The following is a 24,677-nucleotide window of genomic DNA, read 5'->3' as shown; positions in this document are numbered from 1 at the left end:
TGCCATTTTCCACCAGATACTGGGAGCACACCCATTATATGATTTTGGATGTGGGATGCCCATGAATAAAGGTGGACCCTGCCTCCTGGAGCTTTGGGCTGCATCAGTCTGTTGGCAGGAATACACATATCACTTTGAAATTACCATATTGACAAACTACAAGGCAGCTGCTGATATGTGTCAGTAGACAAGCTCAGCAGTGGTGCAATATGAACATTAAGAAAAGGTATGCTTAGCAGAGCTCCCTTTCAGAGACAGACATAGTCATATATTTTTAATTTCCCACCCACACAGATGGCCTTCTGTCACATGGCTCCAGCCAAAAACGATTGAGCACCAACCTTCTAAGAGTCTGGCTCATCATCAAGGTGGAAGTAACTACTGAGACCATCTGCAGTTGAATGAGATCCAGTTTTGTGCTTGATGTCCCTATTCAATCCTTGTAAGGATACGGCCCAACACAACAACTTTGGATTCTATGCCTGAATGGTGATAAACCACCTGAGAGGCTGGTGGTTGGTTTGGACAGAATAGTGAGACCCAAAAAGTTAGGGTTTCAACTTGTGCATGGACCAAATTATCACAGTTGTGTCTTTCTCATTTTCGCCCCATGTCTCTCTCTCTGTTGGTTAGTCATCTGTTAATTTAGGCAAACATCTGTTCTACCCCTTTTTAGTTTAACTGTGCTAAAACAGCTCCATTACCAAATTTTGGATAATAAACATGCAACCATAATCTTGGATCTTTAGCACTTGGGCCCTATGCAAAACATATTTTAGGTTCTGGGCTGCACTATCTGGCACTTTCAAGTATTAATAGTCAAACTATCATTTTGCATGGCTCGTAGCACCTTCTGCAATGCGATAGGTGGTCTTCCCTGGTGTGGCTAAAGACAACAACATCACCTAAATAGGCAATGTGGAATTCTTCACAGTCATGTTTACTATGAATTACTTGAATGTATTATTATGAATCCCAAAAGTACAAACCTACAACAAGGTTGAACAAAGTTTAAGGAATAATTGGTTGGAAGAAAGGCAAAAGCGACTGAATATATAGCAATGTACTATTTCATATTTAGTAATACTGTCAGACTTTCTGAATGATAATCTGTTTTTTGCTATTATTCAAGTTTGAAGTGTTTCAAAGTACCCTGAGGCTGTTGACATGTCACATATTTTCTACCTACAAATATAGATACAGCCTTCATATAATCTCTCACCTGGAGTCCCAGCTTCGCCTTTCTCTCCCTTCTCACCAGGGACACCTGGAATTCCATCTCTTCCTGTGCTACATTGGCCGAAGCCAGGGGGGCCTTGGGGACCTGAATAAAAAAAGGGACAGAGTTAGAAATATTTGGCAAAGTCAAGGGAAGAGAGAGAAAGAGGAGTACACTTGGGGCAGGTGTGATATGCAAAGAGGCAGAATATGAAGTGTTGGAGGGTGAGAGCAATTGTGGTAAAACAGATAGGGGATGAGCTATGAATAGGAAAAAGGTGGAGAGAAGGAATGAGGCAGACGAAGAGATAGAGGGATCAAACGGAAAATAGTCTTCAAAGACAACAGAAAGGGATGGGGTTAGATAAATGGAATACTGAAAAGATAAAAGGTAAGATTGAAGAGGGGGAAGGATGCAGGAGTAGAGACGGGGAAGAAGGAAAGCGGGGAGTGGAGTAGTAGTAATCAATTTGTATTCGGCATTAGCCATTAACAATTAAAACTTCAAAATAAAACCATACAAGCAAAACAACAATTAAGAACCATAGCCTGCTTAAGACACAGAGACAATTCTAAAAAGTCTTCCGTATCTTTTAAAAGTGGTTTTTACAAACTTACAAACATAGGATGCACAATCTATGTCATTGACATTTATAACTAAATTCATTGCTTCCCTGGTCACCCTGACTTTAATAAAATGGTCCCTGAGCCATTGAATTGTAATGTCACGCAAATATGGGCAAATCAGCAGGAAATGTAGAAGATCTTCATCGCAACCAAGCCCACGCGTGGACTCCTTGTTACCCCTCAACTAGTTAATTCTTTCCAATAATGACAACACATTCAGGTGGATCATTAATAATACCCTCCTGTGCACACGGGTTCTAAAGTTGCTTATGGCATGATTGCTGATGAATCTCTTGTGTGATGCTACAAAGAATGTCATTGCGGGTAAGATACAGGTTGGCTTCAACATGGCAGCATGTTCTAGCTGCATCACCTTATTTTTGAGAGCTCGCTTGAATGATGCTTAGTTAGAGGCTTGGCCAAAATCGATGCCCCATTTCCTTGCTAACGCTGCATCACATTTAAATCAATATTTGTCTTGCGCGGATGAGAAAGCTATTTTAGCTACTACATTTATTGTGCTTGGATTCTCGAAATTAAGTTTATTGGTTTTTACAAAGAGCTCCAAAATCCTACATTCAGCAAGGACTACAATGCTCTGCACCACGAATTCCAGTCTTAGAACGTCTCCTGGCGTGCACGGAGACAGGGCAGCTGCCCTCGTTAAAAACTTTTTTGGGGCGTAATCTAGGCACGAACAGTCGGCATAGCCCCATGTTTCACTTCCATATAGTGCAGAGGAATGGACTTTCGCCTCCATCACCCCTAAGCATTGTCCAATCGTTTGCTGCCGAATCTGTACTAAAATCATAATAAACCCCTAAAGCTTGATTGAATACTCTTTGCCACCATTCTAATATGTTGAGACCAGCGGCCTTTCCTGAAGAACAAAATGTGTAGATAATTATATGATAATTATATGAATTTCGGAGAATCATTTCAATGTGATTAACTGACCACAATCTTAGTCTTTGTCAGATTCAGTTCCAGACCATGTTCCTCAAAAAACCTATCTGAATACAGCAGGCTTTGTTATAGTTCTCTCTGTGTGGCCCCTTTTAGAACTGGTGAATAAGCTCTTACTAATCGGTGAGAAAAAGAATGAAAAACAGTGGGCAAGAAGGCTCCCCTGGTTAACTCCCTTATTAGAAGCAAAAACCTTGGCATATCTATTGGCCCCTGAACAACGGACCAACGCCGATGTTTCAACATACAAGAATGGGATTAGCTGTAAAAGCACACCAGGGACCCTAAGCATTTTCAGTTTCCACCAAAGGATAGCCTTATCAAGTGAATTGAATGTTCTAGCCATGTCCAATAATGCCCTCTACTGATCTTAACATATTGTTCAATGATTGTACTAAGCATAAAGCACTGATCAATCATGCTAAATCCCTTTCTGAAGTCAGCTTTCTGAAGTCAGCTTGGCCCTGCAATAGCATGTGACTCTTCAACTGAATCGCTGCTAGGCCACCCAGTGAGTTCCTCGTACATTGTGCAGTTCCTCCTTCAGCTATCCAACCCTGTGTAACTATGGTGCTCTTTACCTCTCCTATCTACTCTAACTGTTTTTCTATCACCTTTCCTACCTTTCTCAATGTCTGGAAGGAAGACATTTATGAAAGCACTCCTGGTCTTCAACCCAGGATTGTCCATTGCTGTCACTTACATTAAGGCTTCCTCCAGGCAGACTATTACTGACTTCCTCTTTACTGTTCCCTCTCCTGACCTATGGACTCCCCATGTGGTCTCTATCCTCCCTCCTTATTCTTCCTAGTCCATTAATGGTGGAACCAGATGGGAAATTATCTTGGCACACTTCCTGTCATCTAGGTGGATCATAAATGCCTACCAGAATGGCACCATCATGGCCCAGGATTCTCAGCCCAACCTCCTCCATCTTGCCAGGTGCCTTCCATCTCTTATCAAATTCCTCCCTTCTCCTGCCACCCCTCTCGCCTCTTCATCCCCACTTACGGATGTATCTCGCCCTTGTACACCACCACCTTTAAAGGTGGTAACCAGCTTCACTTAGCTACCCTCAATTCTCGCTTTGCAGTCAAACACTCCTCTGAAATCTGCCACCTCCTTGAAGACTTTGACCTCAACATCCTCGCTCTCACTGAGATGTGGCTTAATGCCAGCTCGCTCACTGCTTTTTGCACTCTCCTTGCTGAGGGCTACAAGATCCTCCCCAAGCCCAGGTCCAACCAGTCTGGAGGCGGAGTGGGCCTTGTCTTCCCTGAATGAGTCCGTGCTTCCATTATACCCACTCACTCCTACTCCTCCTTTGAAAGTCTTCACTGTAAGCTTTGTGTCTGTCCTACCCTCTTGCTAACTCCCATCTACAGGACTCATGGGCCAATCTCCTACTTCCTTTTGGAATGGTCCGACCTTGCCTCCTCTCTTCTGACTTCTACCTCTAGGCTTCTTCTCCTTGGAGACTTCAATATTCACTTGGATTCTCCTGATGTGACTACTCAACTCTTCTGCAACCTCTGTGACTCTCTCTCCCTCACCATTCTTCCCTCTGGGCCAACCCACTCAGCCAGGCACACCCTGGAAGCACTCATCTCAGCTGATATCTCCTTCTGTAACCCCCCTCACTACTCCTCTCTGCTTATCTAACCACGCTCTCCTCTACTCCCATTCAGAGTTCCTGGGCTCCCCGGCTAAGCCCCTGCCCACACTGCCAGTCTCCTTCTCCATCAATCGACCGATGAAGCGAGTGTCAGTAGCTACTTTTGCCGCCTCCTTCACTCCCCCCACTCCTATTTACTATCACACTGACTCAGCTCTTACTAACCTTCATCTCTCCATCTCCAACACCCATGAGATCCTTTCCCGTGCCATGAGGATTCTGCATGAAGCCTGCTTCCAAGTGTAATAGTTGGTATGACTCTGACCTAGCCTCGCAGAAACATAAGCGCAAAGCTGCAGAACGGAATTTGCTGGCTTCTACAGCATCCTCTGACAAACTGGCTTGTTGCCTATTCCAAAGGCAATACCGTCTCTACATCCGCTACAAGAAATGGGCCCATATCCAGTCCTCCATCTCTGGGGCCACAAATAACATGGCTGAACCTTTCAAAATCTGTAAGGCACTTGCAAATCCTACTGCAGTCTCCACGTCTCCTCTTCCTTCTCAGGCCCTCTGCATGGCGTTGTCCTCTCATTTCACAACCAAAACTCAGGACATCCTGTCCTCTCTCTCCTCTATGCCCCTCCTTCCCTGCCTGCATGCAGCCCCCCTGATTCCTCTCTCCCCCTACTTTCCTTCTACTCACCCATAGTACTTGATGAGGTTATCAAGACAGTCTGCTCTATGAAAGTCTCCTCCAAACAGGTGCTTCACTTCTCCTCTAGAACTATCAAGGACAACATTGCCTCTCGCTCCCTCCTTGGCGGAGTTCTGTAACCACTTTTTTGCCACTGGCTCCTTCCCTTTACCCCTTAAGCACTCCCTTGTGCATCCCCTCCTAAAAAGGCCATCTGCTGATCCTTCCTGCCCAGCTTACTACTGCCCTATCTCCACTACCCCCTTCCTGGGCTGAGGAACTAATCCACCACACTGAATATGTTGGCTGCCTCCACGACTGCCAGTCTGTCTTCAGAGCAGCCAGAGGCACAGAAACTGCTCTCCTGAACAACCGTGATGATCTGCTCTCATACCTCAACTCCAACTCTCTTTCTGCCCTTATCCTCCTTGATATGTCCTCTGCCTTTGAAATGGTCAACCATTCCATCCTCATAAATCGGCTCTGTGATACCCTGGGCATCACAGAATGGTCACTGGATTGGTTGACCTCTATCCTCTCTAATTGTCCCTCCCAAGTCCAACTGGGACATTTTCTCTCCTCTACCTCACTCTCGACCTGCAGTGCTCCTCAGGGCTCTATTCTCTCGCTGTGGCTTTTCAACATTTACGTTGCCCCTCTTGCCCACTTGATCTCCACCTTCTCTCATTTCCAGTGTTATGCTGATGACACACAGCTCTTAGTTAAGCTTCCCTCCTCTTCCTCTCCTTCCTCGCTCATTCTGACCGCAATTCAGGCATGGTGTGCTGCTAATGATCTCTGCCTTAACACTACTAAGACTGGGATCATTCTCAATGGGACTCCTCCCCCTCCTTCCTTCCTACACTGTGGCTGCCCTCCTTGGGCCCCCTTCCCCTCACCCTCATCTGAGGCAAAAAACCTGGGTGTCATCTTTGACTCCTCTCTCTCCTTCTGTCCTCATATTGCTGACCTTGCCGAGAAAGCCCATTATCAGCTTCACCTCCTCAGAGGCATCCTCCCTTTCTTCACCTTCCCCCAGAAACTCAAAGTGCCTCATTAGGAGTGTGGCAGCTGCCGAATGTACGGTGCCGGTAAGAACTGGCACCGTACATTCTGGGCTTTCACATTCCGAGGTCTGCAGCGGGTCCCTCTGAGGACGACTGGTAAAACCAGGTGTCCTTAGCAGGACCTGATAGCAGACCAGGATGCTAACAATGGGCCCGTCATTAACGGGCCCGTTGTTAGCATCCTCCCCATTCCCATTGAGCCCTATGGGGCCCTATGGGGCTCAATGGGAATGGGGAATGTTTTTTTCTGGAGCCCAGAAAAGGGCAATAACCGGGTCCGCCAAGGTCGGCATGATCCGGTTATTGACCTTTTCTGGGCCCCGGAAAGAAATCATTACCGGCGGCAGCAGTGCCCTTAATAAAGGCACGGCTACCGCCAGGGTCCTAATGAGGCCCAGTGTCTCCAAAGCTCTGGTTCTCTCAAGGCTTAATCAGTGCAACAGCCTCTTCCTTAATCTGCTTCTTTCATCTCTGCTCTCCTCAACTAATCCAGAATTAGGACTGTGTGATTTATCCCTCCTGGACACTTTTTAGCACTTGCCCAGCCCCTTAGGACCCCGCTCTCCACACTTCTCCCTCTTCACCTTTCCACTATCCCATCCCTTGCCCCTTTCCCTGCACTTCTTATACTTCACTTGCACGATCCGAATGTCACAAGGCCCAGTAGGACCTTAATTGTTGTTTTCTGCCCCCTCCCCACCCTTCTCTTTTTGTCTTGTGGTGCCTGGAAACCCTTTCTACTGTATAGGTTCCACACAAATGTTCACTAAATAAAATAATTAAAGTATATAAGGTTGGCAGATATTGCTGCACATGTTTGCTGTTACAGGGGAATAGCCTACTGGTCTCATTCTGCAATGATAGAAGGCCTTACCATGGCCTGTACAAGGGGTAACTCTGCTCTGCTATCCTTTCTGACACCCTTTCTGCAGTGATTCTGCCACTCGCCCTAGCTACAGGGATACCATGTAGTGGGTCCATTGCCGCTCCTTCTGAAGGGTCACCTGTGGAAGGTTCTAGGCAGTCCTCCACATACAGGTGGTCTACGGTACTCTTGAGAGCTTCATAAAAAGATCTATCGGAAGGAACCAATCTAAGGAGAGATTCCCACCTACAATGCATCTTGGATTGATACTAGGTTCTTCACTTTGATGGATGGTCTTTCTTCCTCTGATAGACTCCAATGTCGCTATCCTTTCCAAAGCTTCCGCCAATAGTTTGTCAGGTGTTTGAACTTTCAGCTCCATCTTACAGTGTTTTCTGCAGACCAAGAGGAGGTTGTTTATCAGCCGTTCGGCTTCTGAAGGCCCACTTGATGGTTGACTGGGTGCACTTGCCAGACGTGCGTAAGAAAGTATGCTGACTCAATGATTTAGCGTTTTTATTTTTTTTTGCACGTTTTGACCTTATTTTTAACCCCATGATTGTTTGAATACGTAAGAATCGCTTTTAAATATGCACCCTTTTAAAAAAGAACTTGGCCAGAATGTAACCCTCCCTCTGCTCCTCTCTGCCCTGCAGTCCTTTTGGGAGTGTAGAGGCCGAGTGCCAAGTAACCAGCAACAGGCACAACTGCTCGTGAGCTGGGGCCTGATTGCACAGACCCAGAAAAAAGCCGAAACACTGTGAAGTCAAATGCTCTTAGTCTAAAGGAAAGAACAAAGAGCAAAAAACTCACTGAACCTGGCCTCCCCAGCCGCCTGCGATGATCGTATGTCGAGTCCCGCTCATACACTGTAGATCGCCTGTGCTCGTGGTCCATCGGAGTGCTGGAGTACTGGAGAACCAGAGAACTGGCGTCTCTAGAAGGGCGCTAGATGCTAGAGGAAAGCACCATAAAACATCAAGCTTCACTGCTTTATCAAGTCAGTCCCAGCAGCTGCTTCGGATGTACAATCAGAGCTGTTCTGCTGTACAGGGACTCTGGTGTGTTTTTTCAGGGAATGGAAACAAAGGGTTGGAGGGGGATATTACGAAAGGAAGAGAACAGAAGTTTAAGCGAGAGGAGGTGGGGGCAAATGAGTAATGCGAGTCTGAGGACGGGTAGAGATATAGATGAACACACAGAAGAGGAGGACAAAGGATAACATAGTTTAAGCAAATAACAGCAAACATTTTCTAGAGAACAGCAACCTGGACAATTTTAGATTTACTTGACAAACTCTCCCAAAAAGTACCCACTTCAGGCAACGACATCCAAACAGAAAGACGTCCAGCTGCTAACTATTGAAGTACTCAGTTATGAGCGGTGTGTTCTACTTTGTACCTAGCCTACCTTCCACTTACCTCCTTCTCTGAGATTCTTCACAGACATCTGCCTGTGAAGTGAACAGACATTCCAGATACCACAGAACGCACACGCCTGAAACAACCAATTTACACAGAAGGCCCTAAAGCTTGACCACTCTGAGACATTGAGCCACTCCCAGGTAATGTACTAATGAACCAACTCACACTAACATCGACACCCAGGAGTCGTGGATGGCACAAAACCTGACCATCCATTGCCAGCTGTCTATACTCACTATTTACAGTAAGGTTTGGAGAAATGGCAATGCGACTTCTCTATGGAACCGCTATGAGATGTTACAAAGCTGAAAAAGCTGTATCTCACAGAGACGCCAGACACTGGGAAGAGCCCTTGACAATGTAAATGTCACTATAAAAAAACTTCCTTACCTACTGTAACATAATACAAAATGTACTTTTCTGTTTTTCCATCGCTAGTTACCCCCCTCCAAGCTCTGTCTCTATTTTTCTATATCTATCTATCTATCTATCTATCTATCTATCTATCTATCTATCTATCTATCTATCTATCTATATCTATCTTTCTACAGTATCTCTGAATGTTGCCGGCCGGTCAGTCTATCTGCTTAACGTTTTACTAAACTGTTAAATGTAATAGCACATTGTTAGCATGCATTCTATTTTGCACAACACTAGTTGATTACTGTGCAAACTATAATCATCTATTGTTAATGAGTTTCCACCTATTGAGGTCACATTAAATGAGGGGAAGGACATCCAAGATCACACTTGAGATGGGAGATGACATCCTTTGTTCAGTCAAAGTGAGGGGCATCTGCGTACCCTGACAATCATTTCATTCAAGGAACTCCAACGGCTAAAAGAGTAGAGTGTGTCTTGAGGCGAAGGTCACCGATTTAAATATAAGGTTATTATCACACAAGTGGGGTAAGATTACACTTATCTTGAGGGGAGGGAAGTAGATTTACTAGAGACTCTGTGTTACATTTGTTTAGTGAACTGAGTTTTGTTCAATATCGGCCTACCTTGTTCTATTTACTTTGGGTTGAATCTCCACGTGGGGGCCGGTCTCTCTTAACCTATCTGAAATCAGCACTTTATATTAGAAAACGTTTTCTTAGGAGTATGACATGATATGAGGATTTGTTTGGTTGCTAAACATTTTCAGGCTAATTCATAGAATCCAGCGCACAAGTAGCGCACGCGGCTGGCGCACAGCGTGCGCCTGCGATAGTCTGCGCCAGGCACGTGCGCTAAAACAGATTTCCGCGCACAGCGTATTCATGGATTTCAAGCTCCCAAAACAGCCGTGGCGCAGAGAATCGCAGCGAGCCTGCAGCAGCGCCAGTAACGCCCCCAAGAACGCCCTCGCGCACGGAAAAGCCATCAAAAGCGCTAAATCATCGCTAAGGGCTGCGCTAACCCCGGACCACTTCACAGGGCAGGCAAACAAGGAAAGCAAAGCGGGCAATCTCCAAATCAGGAGTACGCGGGAAGTACTACACGCGACTAGGCAGGGAACGTGAATCACAGGGGTACGCGGGAATCATCACACGCGAACAGGCAGGGTGCGTGTATTACAGGGGTAGCGGGAAGTTCAACACGCGATGGGCCAGGGAACGTGTATTACAGGGGGACGCGTGAAGTAGAACACGCGATAGGCCAGGGAACGTGCATCACAGGGGTACGCGGGAATCATCACACGCGAACAGCCAGGGTGCGTGTATTACAGGGGTAGCGGGAAGTTCAACACGCGATGGGCCAGGGAACGTGTATTACAGGGGGACGCGTGAAGTAGAACACGCGATAGGCCAGGGAACGTGCATCACAGGGGTACGCGGGAATTATCACACGCGAACAGCCAGGGTGCGTGTATTACAGGGGTAGCGGGAAGTTCAACACGCGATGGGCCAGGGAACGTGTATTACAGGAGGACGCGTGAAGTAGAACACGCGATAGGCCAGGGAACGTGAATCACAGGGGTACGCGGGAATCATCACACGCGAACAGGCAGGGTGCGTGTATTACAGGGGTAGCGGGAAGTTCAACACGCGATGGGCCAGGGAACGTGTATTACAGGGGGACGCGTGAAGTAGAACACGTGATAGGCCAGGGAACGTGCATCACAGGGGTCCGCGGGAATTATCACATGCGAATAGGCTGGGTGGGCCCCCACAGGTGTACCCTGTACACCCTCCCCGGCCCCTGCAGGCAGCCCACAAAACAGTGGACTACCCTGCACACCTGATCATGTCCCCCTGCACCCCCATCCACCAGGGGCACCCTCCACCAGGCCCCCACCCATGTCTCCCACCACCCCCACCCCCCAGCAGTGCAGGGGCACCTGCCATCAGGCCCCCATCCATGTCTCCCACCACCCCCAACCCCCATCCACCAGGGGCACCCTCCACCAGGCCCCCACCACCCCCACCCACCAGCACTGTGGGGCACGTGGCCAGCAGGCAGTCAGGCAGCAGCCGATGGCAGGTGGGAGCGTGCTCAGGGTTCTTGGGGACTTAAATTTGGCCTCCTGGCCAGGAGCGTGGTCTTTCGTGTTAGAACGCGTGGACAGCCTGATAGGGAGTGAATGTGCACCTGAAAACCCCCCACTCATCGCGCGAAAACCCGTCACCAGCATATGTGCGTCAATAGTTACCTGCACGTGCAGTGTCAAAGCGTGTGATTGGTGAAAAGTGAGGGACACGCAGGAGTGTCGAAGCGCGTGATTGGTGAAAAAGGATCCACATGCAGGATTGACAAAGCGTGTGATTGGTGAAAAGTGAGCTACACGCTGGAGTGTCGAAGCGCGTGATTGGTGAAAAAGGATCCACATGCAGGAGTGACAAAGCGTGTGATTGGTGAAAAGATACCTACACGCAGGAGTGCCAAAGCGTGTGATTGGTGAAAATGGGCCAAGCACGTACACGCCGTAAGTGACGATGTACGTGTGGGCCTGTATAAAAGGTAGTGTTGAACACCATTTCCTTGTACGTGCTTTTCGTGGAGAGCGAGTGGGTGAATTCGGTACTTCTTGTCGTTTCACACGCGATTTACTTCACGGCGTTTCCAGTTCGTACTCCCTGTTACCTCTGACAGCTCTTTTCTCTTTTTCCTCTTGTACTGGTTTTCCTGGGCCTGTTCCCTCAAACAGTGTCCCCTTCTACAGTTGACCTGTCTCCTCAGACAGCGTACACCTCTTCTTTTGGCGGGGGTGTTGCCAACCAAAAGTGCTATTTTTTCACGCTCTTTTACCTGGCAGACGGTGAGTCACGCACGTATCTAACATCTGTGCTTGCCCCGTGTGTAGCCTACCCCTTCAGAGGTCAATCTAGGCCGCGTGTGACACGCATACGTTCATTGTGTTACTGGATGCCACAGCGTAGTGCAGGGTTTTCCATCAGCACACGTGGTCTAGGAGGGGTATTGTGCACTTTCCTTTACTTTTCTGGGGTGCCTGTGCGTTGCGTGACCCGTCATCTTTCCCCAGGGGTGTCATATAGCCTTGCCACTGCACTAGGGTACGAATACCATCTGGTACCCAACCCCTTTGACACCCAATTGCCCAGGACAATTGTGCACACCCACTCCCATACGCACAATACCATCAGTGCCATGGTTGGGAGGCGTGCAAGCCGTAAGGGTGGCAAAGGTGGCCGAGCCACACGTGGTGGCCGTGGAGGATCCAACAGGGGACGTGGTTGTGACTTGCAGGGCGCCCCTGTTCCCCCCAGTCTGGAGGAACAGTCAGGGACACCCATGCCCCCCCCCCCCCCCCCCCCCCGTTGAGAGTCATGTGGCTGATACCAACCCTGATCAGCCCATGTCGGACCAGGCCATTGTGGCACCAGACCTGTCCGAGGGTGATTCCATCGCTGACATCCAGGTCAGCAGGTCCACTGTACGTGCACCGGTGCACATTGGTGTCATCAGGGCACGCGCATCTATGCCAGATAGGTCATCTGCTGGCCCCCGTAGCCAGGGTGTGGCTCAATCCACCCCACCTCTCATACACCCTGCCAAGACTGTGTCGGTCCTAGTTCATGCACCTCAGATCAGGCCTGACCCCATCCCACTACCCCCAATGCCTGCACCTACTCCCATGCTGAGTGGGCAATCACACACACCCAGTACAGAGTCCACCACGGCTCCTGCCCCTAGTGTCCACAGCGGCGTAGGACACTCTGGATCCCCACCCCCTTCCAAGCGCAAGAGGAAGAGTGCACGTCCGGCACAGGCTGATGCCCCAGACACGGCTGCACAGTCCGGCCCATCAAGGAAGCCAAGCTTCACAGACGCCGAACTTAATGCACTTGTTCAGTATGTGTCAGATCATGATAGGGAAATGGTCATCGTTGCAGGGTCCAAGACCACACATGCCAGACGCCAGGCACACTGGCAGACCATTGCTGACAGAATAAGTGCCCTTGGAGTAGTGAGGCGCACAGCTAGTGATTGCCAGAAGCGCTGGAATGACCTTAAGCGCAGGGCAAAGGATAAGCTGGCCTCAAGTCATGCCGCAACCTTGGTGACTGGAGGTGGGTCCCCAGCACAGGAAATAGAACTCACACCACACGAGTCCGTAGCTGGATCCTACGTCACCGAGGGACAACTCCAAGGTGTGGGAGACCTCCCTGATTACGAGGCATCATCCGGTGAGTGCACATGCATGTGTGTATCATCCCTGTGCATGTTGTGTGTGTGAAGCATTCATGTTGGGTGCCTGTCAAGGGGGTGTGTGGCAGAGTTGATAGTGGCACCCATGTGCCTCATCCAGTATGTTCAGTGCAACACCATCTGGCCACAGCACTATCCCTACTGGCAACAGTGCACATATGGGCCAACACCATGGAAGTTGCCCTTGATTAGTAATTTTGTCACTACATTGTTGCTCATACTCCCCTGTCTATTCATCTGATGTCTTACATACCATTCCTCTCCTTTCCCCCAGCCATTCAAGTATCATCTTCACATGCCTGACATGCAATGATACCACATGCTAATGCGTCCTCTGTATATAAATGCCTACCAACATGCAGTCATAATGTGGATGTAGCCTTGAGATCCACCTCCTTCCTGGGTCCTTTGGTACCGTCTGGTTTCGAGCCCCATTCCCTCACACTCCATGCTGCTCTTCATGGTCTATCTTCCATGACTTCTACAGTTCAGACCATCATGCCCTACGCACGACACCTGCTTGCCAAAAGTCAAATGAGGGCAGCCTGCCCTCCAATGCGACCCACCCTATTGCTGACCAGTGCATCTGAGCCTACTCTAAGCTAACTCTCACTGACATCTGCTCATACATGCCTTTGCCTGTCCCATAGACCCTTCACATGGTCCCTGTCCTCTCTCCTTGCTCCTCTTCCACCATCATAGGTGGGACCCGTTGGGGTGTACTCCTGGCCTCCTTCCAATCCTCAGATACCACTAATGATGTGCATGGTAATGGGAGCGTCTCAGTCCAAGGCCCTTAGGCCAACCTCAATCTCCTTGAGAAATGCTACCCACATCTCATCAACTTCCTTACCTCTCCTGCTGTCCCCCCTCCTCTCTCCTCATCAATCCTGCACTGCCTCCCTGCACCCTCCCATGAACCTTCTCCGCCTCCCACTCCAACTCCTACACATGCGGCACCTCTGATCTCTAGCACTCCCCGTAAGTCCTACAAGGCTGTCAACCTCCTCCACAATTACACTCCTTTCACTGCGGCTGCATCAGGCATTCCTCCGATAACTGTCACTTACATGAGGTTATGCACCTTGACATCCTTGGTCTCATGGAAACATGTCAGACGGCCAGCTCTGTCTGCATCCTTGACCCTCTCCTTGGCCCGCCACCACTGTGCAGGGGGTGTGTGCCCTTGGCTTCCCTGAGGGTATTCCTGCCACTGTCACACCTACTTAGACCTACTCCACTCTGGAATGGCTTGTGTGAGGTTACTGTCCACCACACCTTGACATTCCAAACAGTGCGTACTGTGTCTGGGAAAACTGGTCAAATGTACTACTTCCTTTCTGAGTGTCCTCACCTCTCCTCCTCACTCATGTCCCCAGACACAGAATTCCTCATCCTTGGTGCGGTACGCATCCACCTGCATGCCTGTTGACGCCCCCACGTGACCTTTCTGTGACCTCAGCAACTCCCTCTCACCCTCTAGACTCCCGTCTGTCCCTACTCATTCTGCAGGGCACACTCTTGATGCTCTGATCTCATCTGACTTTCCCCTCTCCGTCCATCTCTGCACTCCTCTCTCCTGGAGTGATCACATTCTCCTCTCCTCCCAGCTCACCCTCAACACCCCACAGGCAAAGCCACCCTCACCACTGTCACACACCTTCTTTGTATTCCGACCCATGAAGTGTGTGTCAGTCGAGGCTCATGCTGCCAAAATGTCCCCCCCATCCAGCTCCCCCTTAGGCTCACTCCCATCCTGACAGGGCCCACTCCATGCTCCACTCCATGTCAGGTACACTGGATGTCTTAGCCACGGTCATGACCACCTGTCTGAAGCCCCATGCCAATGCAGAGTCCTGGCATGACTCGGATCTTGGGAACCCAAACCACAGGTGCCGGGTGGCAGAGAGGGAATGTCCTGCATCATGGCCATCCTCTGGCAAACTGGCCTGCCACATGCTCCAAAGGCAATAGCGCCTCACCCTTCTCACCAAGATGAGATCCCCAATCCAAGGGCACATATCTGCGGCATGTGACAACTCTGCAGGACACATAGAAATCTGAAAGGACCTTGCCGAGCCAGAGGCAGTGTGTACCTCCCCTGTCCCCTCCGAGCCCACAGCACAGCATGATTGTCTCTGTACCCCTATAGGCCACCCCCCCAGCACTTGTCTGCGCCTAACACCATCTGCCCTTGACGTCAAGTCCTACTTACCTTGTACAGCACTTCCAGCCGCCACTCCCCCTTGCACTTCATTGTGCCACCCACCCCTGCACTTGCGTGACATGAATGACACCAGCACCAGTAGTATTGTTGACTGGCATCCCCTTCTGCCCCACCACCCCTCAGTGCTCCGCTGCACCTACAAACATTACTTGACCGGTGCTTCACGAATGCAAAATTATTCCGTTACAGGTGTTGGGGAGGTGGAATCACAATGTTTACTGCATTATGTTGATCTAGACAAGGCACTGTGCATCGTTGCCAATTTGGACTAGCAGATCCATGTACAACATGTATACTAATTGATGTGACGATGCAATGTCAGGACCAGAGTGGTTGAAATCCAAAAAAGTAGCCCTCCTCTCCCTCCTCACTTGGTGGCTATGTCACATGCCATGTGTGTGATGGCATGTGCCTTTGACATGGCAATCACCGCCCAATGTGTGATGGCAGTGCTAGGCATCAAGGTGAGCAGGCGTTGCTGTCCAATCAGTACATAGTATGCCCTGAGCCTCCCCTACAGACCCAGTGATGGTGAATGCATAGGAGGACTCCCAGTCATGTAGGACATGTGTCGTAGGACTACTGCCTATGTTGTTCATCAGCCCTTGTTGCATGCCATGGTGCTAATGCCTGTTTCCATTTTTCTCTTTCATGTCTTTGCAGGGGACGAAGCACTTGTTGATGCTGGGGATGTGGTGGTGGAGCCGTCCCAGGAGGGCAACCCGGGCCGACCTACCACAAGTGAGGGACGTGGTGTGTTTGTGGGTGAAAACCCACAAGTGCTGCAGGCCGTGCTGTCGAGGGGTGTCTCTGGGGGTTCCTCCCCCGAGCAGTATTCAGGTGTAGACTCGGAGGATGACACCTATGTGCAGTCGCAGGTGAGTGTTCTTGGGAGAGAATCTCCTCTGTCCGACCCACCTGCAGCCAGGCCATTGGCCTCAATGGGGATGTCAGTGTCGGCAGATCAGCCTCCGGTGGTTACGGATGCAGGGCCACACCACCCAATCTCTGATCCTGTTCCTGGGGCTGCAGATCAGAGAGGGAATGCAGTCCTGCAGCCTGAGGCCTTGCCGGCACAGCAAGGCGCAGTCCGCCTTGCCCCAGGCAGGTGTGGTGCCCGTCAACGTGGTGGCCGTATGCCACCTGGCAATACCGTATGGGAGCAATCCATCTACGGTATGGCCACCCAACAGGCAGCATCATCCGAGATGATTGCACAGGCCATGGATAGGGTGGCCACTTCCATTGTCCCCCCAGAAAGGCTGATGGAGCGACTGGAGCAGGCTACAGAGTCCATCTGCCAGGCACACAGGGAGGATATGTTGGCGTCCAACATGGACAGGCGGGCGGCACTGGCGACTCTGGGGGAATCACTTTCCATGGAGTCCCAGCGCCACAGGGAAGCCCTGAGGGAAGAACTCCGTCACCTCAGGTCGACCCTGTTAGAGCTTGAGGCTTCATCCCATAGAAGGACAGAGGAGCAGCTGGAGCGTCTGACACGGACGCTCTCGGCCGAGATGCAGGCAACTCGTGCGGAGGTCAGGTCATCCCGGGAGTTACTGCATGGGGACCTCCGCATGATTATAACCCAGAACCAGAACTACCAGACCCGCCTGCTTGCAGCCATGGAGGAGCAAACTCGTGCTTTGCGTGGGCTGCCTCCCATTGTCACACCATCATCTGAGGCAGCTCCCCCACCTCCAGAGTCAGCTGCAGGGTCTGGGCAGAGCCATAGCGACTCATCTCCCACAACAGAGTAGCCGTGTGGGCCACGAGCCTATGGGGTGTTTTCCTTTCCCATGATCCACACAGGTGGATTGTGGCGTGCATCCTGTCCTCGGACCTCATAGGTGGCCCCCCCCCCCCCGCCGGCCCTTTCATGGCCATTTTTTCTCTTTTTCATTTTTATTTTGCAAGAGTGTTGCCTTGTGTGGGTACCTGGGCATACACTGTATTGTGGCTGGGCACATGCAGGCTTGTCCTGAGTTTGGTTTCGATGCTTGGGTAGCAGACATCCACACCCCTCCTGCTTCCCTTTCCATGGGCTTGCAAAGGGTGTGCCCAAGTGACAGCAAATTACACGGTGACATTGGACTCCCATGAGCTGTTGGCCAGTCCATAGTCAATACTGTGTAGACATTCATAGTGTTCATTGTTGTTGCACCTAACTATGCATGATGGTATGATATGTGCCTCTACTTACATATGTTGCTCATGTTTTGCAGGTATTTCACACAGATCTTCACAAGGGCATACTCTCTGGAGTCACACTACATGTCGGTAGATGTGCACTGACACTTTAGCATGGCGCCATCACTGTACACCTGGACGGTGAGGACATACCAGCAGATTCAGGTAATGAGACTACCATTGATTACATGCAATGTGTCTTGTTTGGGTGGGCTTCAGGGTGGGTTGGTGTGTAATTTGATAGAAATTACTCTTACACAGGTGTGTAGTAGTGGGCCCAGGGCGGTTAGCTGCTCAAGTGCGGCTATGTTCCATTTTGGGCACTGCTATTTGTGACACTGGTGTCATGTTGTGATGGCCAGTTTGTTTGCTGTCACATACCATGACATGGTGTCCTCAGTGGCGGGACTGTGAAGGGAGTGGGTGACATGGCAATGTTGTCATGTAGTGAATCGCCTGTGGCAATGCATTTTAGATTGATGGAGTTGTGTCTTTGCATTGTGATGCATAGCTGGTGTATGTGTAGCTAGGGGTGCACACATATTGACACTTCCATGTTAACAATCTCAGGCTGATGTGTATCTGACAGTTCATTGTCAAGTAATTTGCAGACATTGTCAGGTAGAGTCATCATTGATTGTCAGATGGCATGTGCCAGAGCAGTGTGCACTAGCCAGCACTGTGATTCCTAGGTGAAGAAGTTGGCCACCAGTTGCGTACGGGCTGCCTCCCCCCGTGCCCTTTCCCCTCCCATGCGCAGCGGGCGTGCATGTGGTTGTGGGTGTGGGGGCACCACCATGTCCACGGGCAGGCCCCGGCGTGTTGCAACGTTGTGCAGGACACATGCTGCCACTATGATCCTGCACACTATTCGGGGAGCATATAACAGCTGCCCGCCAGAACGGTCAAGGGAGCGAAAGCGTGACTTCAGCACTCCGAATGTGCGCTCCACTATGCCCCGTGTAGCAATGTGGGCTGTGTTGTACCTTACCTGGGGTGGCGTGGTGGGGTTCCGGATTGGGGTCATCATGTGGGGGCTGATAGGGTAGGCACTGTCCCCTGCGGAGGTGGTGATGGGTATCATTAGTGGTGTTGTGTCATGACCCAGTATCTGACATGCATGCATGTGGAGTGGCATTCATGCTCACCAAGCAGCCATGTATCTCCATGCTGGCCAGCCTCTAGGTCCCGGCATAGGGTAGACATTCTGTAGATGAAGCTGTCGTGGGTGGACCCTGGATAGTTGGCATATACTGATGTGATGATTCCCTTGCCATTGCATACAACTTGGACGTTGATGGAATGCCAGTGCTTGCGGTTTCGATAGATGTGCTCTGTTGCCCTGGGAGGACGTAGAGCCACATGTGTGCAGTCAATAGCACCAAGCACTTTGGGGATTTGAGCCACACCATAGAATTCCTGGGTGCACGTCCGCCTTTCTGCATGAGTCCTGGGGAGATATATGTGCCTGCGGACTGAGGGCCGTGCAGTGATGATGTTCAAGACCTGGTGTAGGCAGCGTGACTGCGTGGCCTGTGACACACCACCCACTATGGCACTTGTCCGCTGAAAGGATCCAGTGGCCAAGAAGTGCAGTACATTCAGGACCTTCTGCAGGGGGCTGAGTGCTTGGGAGCACAGGGTGGGTGATGTGAGGTCATCCTCCCACTCACTGACCAGGTCCACTATGATGTGTGCTGGAAACCTGTACCTCCCATACACCTGGTCATCAGGCATCCCGAATAGGCTGGTTCTGGGTGTGAATATTCTGGCCCTGACTCTCCTCCTCATCCTCCTTTGGTAGCCCACTGCCACTGCTGCTAGGAACGGTATGTTCATCCTGGCATCTGGCTTGTTTATTGAAAAGTGCGCAAATTAATGCCTTGCGCGTGTAGTAGGCAGCGTGTGAGCCTCGCACCCCTGGAATCGAGTTCCCACTCCAATCGCGTGTATATATTCCCACGCTGCAGGCATACAGGTGCGCTGACGTACTTGCCTGTGTAAGGGGCCGCGCGGCCCTGAAATACACGTACATAGGCCAATGGCGTGTACGCGCACTTTTGGCCAATTACACGCGATGAAATACACGTACATAGGCCAATGGCGTGTACGCGCACTTTTGGCCAATTACACGCGATGAAATACACGTACATAGGCCAATGGCGTGTACGCGCACTTTTGGCCAATTACACGCGATGAAATACACGTACATAGGCCAATGGCGTGTACGCGCACTTTTGGCCAATTACACGCGATGAAATACACGTACATAGGCCAATGGCGTGTACGCGCACTTTTGGCCAATTACACGCGATTACACTCAGACGTGCTGGATTTCCACGTGTGCTCCGTCTTCACGTGCTGAGTGGGGAACGCCCGTGCGGATCACGTCAGACGCGCTCACGCGATGAGGGACTCTGGTCCAATAGAATCGCGTATGCGTGCTGACGCACTTACGCGCTAAGGGCCTTTCCTCGGATTTCACGCTGACGTGCAGGAATTTCACGTGCCAAATCACTCCGTATCAAGCTGGCCACCCGAAAACACACGGAACACCACGCTCCTGCCCCGAAGGCCGAGTTACTGCCCCCCAAGTGCCCTGAGCAGCCTCCCACGTGCTATCTGCTGCTGCCTGCCTGCCTGCCTGCCTGCTGCCACCGTGCCCTGCCATTTGGTGCCTGCACATCAGCCATCTGCAGGGGTCCAGTTGCTGTGTCCACCCCTGCTGGAACTGAAGACTCCCAACTGGGATTACATCGCTCCACAGCCCAGCCCCAGGACCCAGTTGCCCACCCACACCTGCCTCTGGGGTTGCCATGTCGGGCACTTCTACATCTGGCACCAGTGGCAACCCCAGGCCAGAGGGGCAGAGGGGCACCAGCTTCACTGCCACCGAAGTTGGTGTCCTGGTGGAGCATGTCCTGGGGCAGTATGATGCCCTCTTTGGATCGTCCCGCGCCAGCAAGGAAGGACGGGAGAGGATCTGGGCCGACTGTGTGGTTGCCATCAACGCGGAGGGGGTGGCAACCCGCAACGTCTTGAAGATCAAGAAGCGCTGGGAGGACTTGAGGTCCAGGACCCTTGTGAAGGCCCGGCGCCTCGTGGAGGGGGGCCGGGGCCACATGAGTACCATCCAGAAGAGGGTCCTGGAACGCGTACGCCCAGCGCTCCACGCCCAGATCCTTGAGAGGGAGACCCGTCTGGAGTTGAGCGGTAAGTGTCCAAGCATCACTGTGTGAGACAGGGCATGTTGCGGTGAGCTGGTTCTATGATACTTGCCTGTATGTGTGCCATGTGCCATATATGCATGTATGTGTGCTGGGACATCATGGTACTGCCTGTGCGACCAGTGATGTGTGACCCACATGGTTGTTGCATGTGTAGAAATGCGGCATGGGGAGCACTATGCAGATTTGGGACATGAGAGCATGGCAGTCTCTGTACCTGGACATGGATGGGGGTGAGGATGGGTGCTGATGCCAGGTACATATATGGTAGCCATGTCTGTGTGCCTGACCTGCATGTCTGTGACTTGTGCATGCCATGGATGCATGACTCATGTGTGTGACAATGCACAGATTCAGTGACGCACCCACCTTACCCTTGTTTTGCCTGTGTTTGGTGTGATTGTGGCCAGATGGATGTGACTGAGGTGTAGTGTGTGCATGTGATATGCATGAGCCATGATGCATGTGAGTTACATTTCATTGAATGTTTCAATAGTCATTTGGACATGCATGGAAATGTGCATGGCATGCACCATGCCTGTTACTGTGTGTGTTTCGCCTGCACTGACCCATGTGTTGTGGAGGGACATGATGGAAGTGTACTTTGACAGGGGTGCTCATCTGCTATTGCTTCCTGTCTAGGGGACCATTGTACAGTAGCCTGATGCTTGTGTTCTTTGTCTCCCTCTACACAGCGGCTAGTGAAGAAGAGGGCGGAGACGGCGCTGTGGAGCAAGGCGGCGGGGATGCCCCCACGGCTGCAGCGGAAGGGGTGGGTGAGCCCCCACAGGGGCCTGCTACGGCGGGAGACGGTGAGGAGCCATCCAGGTTGGTGGTTTGCACAGAGGAGGAGGAGGCCGACACTGGTGCACACATGGGGCCTGGTGGGAGCATCCCTGCTGGTGCAAGTGGTGCAGTCCAGGGCCAGGGGCAGGAGGCAGCACAGGTCACCGTGAAGGGGCCTGTGCATGTCGCTGTCCCTGACCCTGTGAGTGCACCACCATGCACCAGCAGGGATGCCCCGTCCCAGGCCCGTCCGCAGGTAGAGGGGATGTCCATGTCAACTGACTCCCCTCCACCTGCGGCCGTGGGAACCCCTGGCCGCGTGGAGCAGGTCCTGATTGGGGTCGCGATGCGCACGGCTGTGATTCGTGATGCCGTGCGTGCTTCCCGGGAGGAGCACGCACGTCATCACGAAGTGCACCGTGCCGACGTGGCCCAATTGGGATCGGCCATGTTCGGGGGGTTCCTGCATGTGTTGGCCAATCTGACGGCCCTCTCCTCCTCTGTGCAGGCTATCCACCAGTCGTTCTCCTTGCCGTCTTCCGGCCCAGATGCCACCATGGCCCCCTGTGGACCTGCCCCAACCAATGCAGCCAGCTCGGTGGGGATCCCATCCCTGCCGCAGTTGGGAGTCGGAGGTCCAGCAGGGGTGGACGACACAGCAAGTGGACCCCAGCAGATGGAAGATGTGCCGGCATCATCGGGCAGGGCACGTGCACGACGGCGTCGGTGGTTACCATCAGCCTGGATGCCGTCGTGCTGGCAGAGGCAGTGGCGTCGCAGGCAGCAGCGGGCTCGACGTGGGAGGCATCATGGCTCAGGGCCATCAAGATCGGAGGGGCAGGCATCGGCCGGAGGGCAGGGCAACCCTGGCATGGCGGTGTGTTCCGTGTGGGAGGAGTTTGGCCAGCGGATAGATGCGGAGCGGCAGCGGGCGGAAGAGGAGCGGCTCGCCATGGCCAGGGCGGAGATCTCCATGCATCAGGCATTGAGGCGGGCTGCGTGCCTCGAGGAGGCTCGCAGGGAATTTGGAGAGCACATGGGGTTGTCCCTGCGAGACCTCGGGGCCAGGACTGAGTCCCGCCTCCAGGACATAGACATGGAGTTCGAGGATGCCCTGGCCAACATCACCAAGTGAGCCGCAGGACTAGCCCGCTGCCTCTGTATATAGTTTTTTAGTTAGTTAGTGCTAGGTTTCCTTTATTTTAAATTTTTTTTTGGACCGCTTGGACAATGGCCACTTCTTTGTACATATTTTTTTAGATAGTTAGTATTAGGTTTAATTAGTGCTGTTGGGCTCATGGACCCTTGAACAATCCTGTAAATATAGTTATATTTTTTTGTGAGATAATTTATTTTTACTTTCATATTGGTCACACCATGACGTAATGGTTTATGTTTCATTTCATTCTACTTGTGTTTACTTTGGACAAAATCGATTCTTTTTTCTATCCTTTGTTTTTTGGTTTCTCATTTTTGTTCCCGGACATGGACCTTTTATTTGCTTTCCCAGATAGTTGTCAGAGTTAACTTTATTTTTATTTTTTAATACATTTTTATTTTATCTTACACTTGTGTCATTTTTTCTTTGATTTCTTACATGCCATGATATGGGTTTTGACATTGACTTGCACCCATTGTGTATGTGTGTGTGGCGGACATGTGTTCTTTTGCTTAGTTGCCTTTGGGGTTGTGTCATGTGATTGCATTCACTATGTGGGTGCATGCAATCCTTGCCTGGGTGTTTGTGCTGGGTATGCTGGTCATTACTGCCATTATTGTGTATCGTCAGGACCAGGGGCCAGGGGGACATGGGTGGGGGCCTGGTGGAGGGTGCCCCAGGTGGATGGGGGGTTGGGGTGGTGGGAGACATGGCTTGCCCATGGGTGGGGGCCTGCTGGCAGGTTGCCCACAGTGCTGGGGGTGGGGGTGGTGGGAGACATGGGTTGCCCATGGGTGGGGGCCTGCTGGCAGGTTGCCCACAGTGCTGGGGGTGGGGGTGGTGGGAGACATGGCTTGCCCATGGGTGGGGGCCTGCTGGCAGGTTGCCCACAGTGCTGGGGGTGGGGGTGGTGGGAGACATGGCTTGCCCATGGGTGGGGGCCTGCTGGCAGGTTGCCCACAGTGCTGGGGGTGGGGGTGGTGGGAGACATGGGTTGCCCATGGGTGGGGGCCTGCTGGCAGGTTGCCCACAGTGCTGGGGGTGGGGGTGGTGGGAGACATGGGTTGCCCATGGGTGGGGGCCTGCTGGCAGGTTGCCCACAGTGCTGGGGGTGGGGGTGGTGGGAGACATGGGTTGCCCATGGGTGGGGGCCTGCTGGCAGGTTGGCCACTGTGCTGGGGGTGGGGGTGGTGGGAGACATGGGTTGCCCATGGGTGGGGGCCTGCTGGCAGGTTGGCCACAGTGCTGGGGGTGGGGGTGGTGGGAGACATGGGTTGCCCATGGGTGGGGGCCTGCTGGCAGGTTGCCCACTGTGCTGGGGGTGGGGGTGGTGGGAGACATGGGTTGCCCATGGGTGGGGGCCTGCTGGCAGGTTGCCCACAGTGCTGGGGGTGGGGGTGGTGGGAGACATGGGTTGCCCATGGGTGGGGGCCTGCTGGCAGGTTGGCCACAGTGCTGGGGGTGGGGGTGGTGGGAGACATGGGTTGCCCATGGGTGGGGGCCTGCTGGCAGGTTGCCCACAGTGCTGGGGGTGGGGGTGGTGGGAGACATGGGTTGCCCATGGGTGGGGGCCTGCTGGCAGGTTGCCCACAGTGCTGGGGGTGGGGGTGGTGGGAGACATGGGTTGCCCATGGGTGGGGGCCTGCTGGCAGGTTGCCCACAGTGCTGGGGGTGGGGGTGGTGGGAGACATGAGCAGGTGTGCAGGGTAGTTCCCTGTGGTGTGTGCTGCCTGCAGGGGCCGTGGAGGGTGTACAGGTAATGCCTGGGAGCACACAGCCAAATCGCGTGTGCAACTTCCCGCGCACCCCTCGATTCCACGTTCCCTGCCATATCGCGTGTGGGACTTCCCGCGCGCCCCTGAAATCCACGTACCCGGCCATTTCGCGTGTGCAACTTCCCGCGCACCCCTCAAATCCACGTTCCCTGCCATATCGCGTGTGGGACTTCCCGCG

The 24,677-nt window shown here is 52.0% G+C and overlaps 1 protein-coding gene across 1 annotated transcript in view; it reads right to left on the bottom strand.

The window, feature by feature from the left end:
• LOC138472729 (pulmonary surfactant-associated protein A1-like) overlaps positions 1–24,677 on the bottom strand; it is a 75,941-nt gene that overhangs the window by 34,437 nt on the left and 16,827 nt on the right. The window contains exon 3 of the mRNA XM_069611048.1: positions 1,223–1,324. Within this exon, the coding sequence (XP_069467149.1) occupies positions 1,223–1,324 (102 nt within the window). The remainder of the gene's footprint in view (positions 1–1,222; positions 1,325–24,677) is intronic.

Source organism: Ambystoma mexicanum, chromosome 8 (genome assembly GCF_040938575.1).
Source record: "Ambystoma mexicanum isolate Mex_15411 chromosome 8, UKY_AmexF1_1, whole genome shotgun sequence".
Classification (NCBI taxonomy): domain Eukaryota; kingdom Metazoa; phylum Chordata; class Amphibia; order Caudata; family Ambystomatidae; genus Ambystoma; species Ambystoma mexicanum.
Note: the sequence above shows the minus strand (reverse complement) of the source record. Positions and strands in the feature narration are given on the sequence as shown.